General features: G+C 24.3%; 2 protein-coding genes across 2 annotated transcripts in view; both read left to right on the plus strand.

Annotated features, from left to right (window-relative positions):
• The window catches only part of LOC105617703 (lipase 3-like), an 8,970-nt gene extending 7,018 nt beyond the window's left edge, over positions 1-1,952 (plus strand). The window contains exon 7 of the mRNA XM_012199258.1: positions 1,903-1,952. Coding sequence (XP_012054648.1) covers positions 1,903-1,952 — 50 coding nt within the window. The remainder of the gene's footprint in view (positions 1-1,902) is intronic.
• An 877-nt stretch (positions 1,953-2,829) lies between these two features.
• Positions 2,830-4,519, plus strand: LOC105617543 (putative hydroxypyruvate isomerase). Its single transcript, XM_012199098.1, has 5 exons — positions 2,830-3,025; positions 3,466-3,577; positions 3,690-3,862; positions 3,947-4,066; positions 4,332-4,519. The coding sequence occupies exons 1-5, from the start codon at positions 2,830-2,832 to the stop codon at positions 4,517-4,519; spliced, it is 789 nt and encodes a 262-aa protein (XP_012054488.1).
• Positions 4,520-5,771: the final 1,252 nt, after the last annotated feature.

The following is a 5,771-nucleotide window of genomic DNA, read 5'->3' on the forward strand; positions in this document are numbered from 1 at the left end:
TATACATATATAAGAAGATACGAAAATATACTTGAATATATTTTCGTATCTTATAATATATATGTACAATCTATATATTAATCTATATATTAATGAGATAATTTAATTAATTTAATCTACGATCTATTCCATTAATTGATAAAAATGTTAAGATTTATATAATTTATTAAAATATAGCGTATATGCATTATAGCTGAATATATGAATATATTCAAAAATATTAGAAAAATACCATTAACATCTTGATAAACATAATTTTTGCATATGTAAAAAAAATCTTATGAATTTCCAACAAACAAAAACTCATGTCTTTTGCAACGACTTTAGTCAAGCCTCTCTTTATCATTTGATATTACACGTAATAAATGAGAATGGATTAAAATGGATTGAAATTTTTTTTCTATCCGAATGCGTATTTTAAATAGCGAATACTATTTTGGATTCAATTGGATTCAATTGGATGCAATTGGATTGAAAAACTGCATTTCCTATTCAAAATTTTGAATTGAACAGTATTCGCAATGTGTGTTGTGCACAGAAAAAGCTAATATTATTTTTAGATTGGAAGCCATAGAGATATACTCCATACAATTTCTATAAATAAATAAAAACATATTCGGGATTGAAAAATATTTATTTTAACATTCGTGAATCCATCATCAGCAACATTGCAGCAACGTAAAAATGTCCGTTTTAAAAATATTAGTAAGTAATATTGCAGCAATATTACAACATAATATATATGGCAATGTTAGGTTAGGTTAGGTTAGGTTAGGTTAGATTTTGCGCACAGTAGAGGAATACTTGTAGTATTATTGCAGAAACATTGTAATAATGCAGCAATATTGCTGTAATATTATAAAGTTACTACGATATTTATTATAAGATTTTGTATTATATAAATTTAAATATAAAAAATTAGAAGTAGGAGTTAAATATAACATACAATGAATACAAATAAAATGTGACTTCATAATTAATCATGTCTTTATATTTTATATTATAGTACTGAAAATCTACAGTAACGTGAACTATAAAATTTCAGTATTGACTATGCATACGGAACACGCCTATAAATAATGTAAAGACATAATTATGAAGTCATATTTTATTTATTCATTGTATGTTACATTTAACTTCTACTTCTAATTGTTTATATTATACGTCTTATATCTTATTATTGTGTCCATTATATATTATTTAATCCTTACTTTTAATTGTTTTATGTCTATAAATTATAGGCACAATTCCTATAAATTATAGACATTGATTACGTTTATCTTATGCCCGTTTCCTCAATGTAGATTAACTTTAATCTCGGTTCAACTTACTCTTCGTCTTTTGCTAATCTATAGAAAAGAAGATAAATTGAATTGAGATTAAAATTATCTATATTGATAGAAATGAACATTAATCGGGTTTAATAATATTCGTAGTTAGAAACTAATCATTCATTTCATTTTTCAGAGGAATATAATTATGAGATTGGTCAGTTTCATAACTACAAATGTTATGAAACCCAATTAAGTGTGTCGTGTAAACGTAATTATTAATTTCTATTCTTCTATTATATCCTTACTTTATGGGTTATACACAAATCAATATATACAAGTCTTAACATTCAATGTGAACTTTCTAGATTCATAAATCGACACAATGACAAAAATCATTCGATCTTGTCTTTGTTTACTGATTTTTTAACAAGGACAGGATATGACTCTTGTGTCAATTTGTATTTCTTGCTGGAAATATTTTAAAAATATTGTTGCAATATTGCTCAAGTAATATTGCAAAAAGAAGTCTTCGTAATGTTTCTGCAATATTGTATTGCAATATTGTATTGTAAATATATTTAGATAAATGATTATAACATCAGAAAGTTTTGAGAAAATTCAATTGTGTATATTCAAAAATTAGAGAAAGAGAAAGAAAATTTGAGGAAAAGTGCATAAAATTAATAAATTCTTCCCAGCATTAAGAATGAATTGAAATGGATTCCAAGCAAACGAGAATGGATTGAAATGAATTCAGATTTTCAGAAATATTGATTCACGAATATTAAAATGAATGTTTTTCAATCTTGATTGCTCAATCTTTTTATTCATTTATAGGATTGTATGAATCATATCTTTATGCCTTTTAATCTAAAAATAATATTAGTTTTTTCTGTGAATACTTCAATTCAAAATTTTGAATAGAAAAAACAGTTTTTCAATCCAATTGTATCCAATTGAATCTAATTGAATCCAATTGAATCCAATTAAATAAAAAAAAATATTCGCTATTTAAAATATGCATTCGGTTAGAAAAAATTTTAATCCATTCTCATTTGCTGAGTTAGGAAGGCATCTGCAATTTATCCAAAGTTTGTTTTCCCTCTCTTTCAATATGAGACACACATCCAGGCATGGATATATCCATTGTGGAAGTAGTCTCAATGTTTGTGTAGAATAGAATATCATATATATCAATTTTTATATCATGTACATACCAGTTTTTGTTCTATTTTTTCCAGCGTGTATATTCGCAGCAAAGACGTAAATACAGACGTCAATAGACGTGCCGAAGAAATTTATATCACGAAAATATTTTTTTCTAAGAAATAACCTTCATTTTATAATTCAAAGCTATTTATACCTTTTTTATGCTCAGGTGAATAGACTTTATTTTAAAATTATCTTCTAGATTAATAGAAAGTTTTTTTCAAATACGGTTTCCTTATCATAGATAAGCATTATTATATAATTCAATGATGAATTGTTGTGACTGAAAGTCCATTTCACATTCATTTTATGTGTATATACTTATTCCTTGCAGATAACTGTTATCATGGCTTTAAAATTTGCCAGTAATCTGTCTTTTATGTTTACTGAGGTTCCTAATATTATTGACAGATATCAATTGGCTAAGCAAGCTGGATTTAAAGCAGTTGAAAGTGGATTTCCATTTGGCTTCTCTGTTCAGCAAGTTGCCATAGCTAAAAAGAAGGCTAATGTTGATCAAGTACTTTTGAATGTATTCACAGGTATGTTGTGTTTATGCTACAACATTACAAAGATAATTTCATTAATTTTATAGCGAATTCGATCACTTATATTACACTAGATCACTTCTACAGAACATAGTTGCACAAAAGTTGCAGCAACACTGCATGCAGCAATATTACAGAGATTTTACAGCGATATTGCTGCAAATTCTGTGCTGTATGGACAGTACATACTAAAAGCTGCTTTACATGAAATTAACAAAGTTAAATATAAAAGTAATATAAAAGTATATAAATATTTTAAACGATTAGCTGTTTACTAATGATATTGTCACATTATTTAACAAAATATATGTATATTATTCATTGTTAAAATTGATTATATCATTAAGATATTTTATATAAAGTAGCTTTTAATATGCACTCCAATGTAGTTCGAATGATCAAATTCATCATTAATTTCAACATTGTCTTAACAGGTGATGTTACAAAAGGAGAAATAGGCTTTGCTGCTATTCCAGGTGAAGAAGAAAATTTCAAAAAAAGTATCGAGAAAACAATAGAATATGCAAATGCTTTGAACTGTAAAATGTCAGTATATCGATAAATTGTAAATGTACAAATTTGATTGAGAATTTAATTTTTATAATGAGAGAGAGTTTTCATGTTATATAATCATAATAACGAATTTTATTCTTAATAGAATTCATGTAATGTCAGGAAAAGTGGAGGCTCCTACTGCTGCTAATGATATGGTTTATGAAAAAAATCTATTGTATGCTATTGAAAAGTGTCAAAAAGAAGACATTGTTATTGTCATTGAACCAATTAATAATTATAGTGTACCAAATTACTACATGAACAATTTTCAAAAAGGTATATGAATTCGTATTGTCTATGAATTGTAGTTTACTTCCTCATAATGAATCATTAGAGTAATTTTTTATATTTTTATCATAGGTTTAGATTTGGTGAAAAAAATAAACAATGCACACTTCAAGCTGTTGATGGATATCTTTCATTTACAACATTGTTGTGGTAATATTACAAAATGTATTCAAGATTTTTTACCTTATATAGGTTAGTAACATACATTATATTAATTTTTATTGTTAGATTCTCTTTGTGTATAGTTTTTATTGTATTTTTAATGTATTTCGTTTGAAAATAATTTATTGTTAATTATATATGTGCATATTTTATTTATTCAAGCAGATTTAATCTTAATATGATCTACATAAATAATATAATTTATTTCAATGATATATTCATATTATTTTCATATTATTCCAAATAAAAAAAGTATATATTTAATATATATTTAATCAGTATATTACTTTTATAGGTCACATTCAAGTAGCTCAAGTTCCTGATAGACATGAACCAGATACTCCAGGAGAGATTGATTATAAATATATCTTGTCTTTATTAGAAACAACTGGTTACACTGGCTATATTGGTCTAGAATATCGGCCGAAATCATTAACAGTGGAAGGATTAAATTGGATTAAAAGATACGGTTATACTTTGTAAATGGACATTCATATATGTTATATATATATAAATATGTATAAATGGTTTCATTATTTATATATTCTTAAATAAAAAATATATATTTTCATATTGTATGTATGTGAAATAAAAAATATTGCTATTTTACAAAAATTTTACAAAAATGTAAACATATATTTCCGAATAAATAAGTTTTTAATTAGCAGTAATTAGTAAATAATTTTCAATAAACCTATATAATATAAACCTATTAATATAAAGTTTTTTATATTAATGGAAATATGTAAGAAATACATAATTAACATACCTATAACAAGTAAATATTATTGTTTCACAATTCGCATGTGTAACTAAGCTTTCAATAATTATATGTATATGTATATAAGGTTGAATATATACGCATAGATATTATTCATATATTTCATCTAGTATAAACATAAATAATTTCTTAAAGAACATATACATAAGCAAAGATGGCAGCTCAATATAAGTATACACAAACTCTTATATCTGAAATTCATATAATAAATTATACAACCAAATTACATAATTTATATTTTCTAAATTTGTCTGTTTCTAAATAAAAATGATATTCTTAAAATTAATGCAAACAATGAAAAGTATTTATATAAGTACAAGCATCTCATTATTCTGTATATATCATTCTATTCTGTATACATTATTCTGTATATATTATTATATTATGCAACTTTATTATAAATTTGAAAAATCGATTGCACTTAATTATAGATTACAATGTGGAATTTGTATTAAGTATCTATTATATTTAAAAAAATAATATTGTAGGATGATTCTTATTATATATTAAAAAAATTTTATTATATATGAAATTTATATTTTTGCAAATATTATTTTTATATTATATTTTATGAATCATTCCGAGACTCAGTTCTGATTATACATGATATTTCCTGTAACTGATTATTTAAAATGTCTCCGTTGTTTTTGATGATACGCGAAAATATCACAGGGGATCTTGTTCGGATTCGAAGGAGCACATACTATGATAAGCAAAAAATTTTTCTCATTTTTTGAGATTTCGTCACCTTTATTTTTTTTAATGAAATTGTATGTCCATATTTTTTTACACAATATAGTTCCTCTAATTATTCTGCACATAAAAATATTAAGGTAGTGATATAAAAACAAATTAGTTTACGAGATATTTTATTCTGGCATATATTGACTTAAGATATTAAATAACTCATAAACTATTAATTTTTGATACTCATATCTTAATATTTTTATATGC

This window comes from Atta cephalotes (assembly GCF_000143395.1).
Source record: "Atta cephalotes unplaced genomic scaffold scaffold00013, whole genome shotgun sequence".
Lineage (NCBI taxonomy): Eukaryota > Metazoa > Arthropoda > Insecta > Hymenoptera > Formicidae > Atta > Atta cephalotes.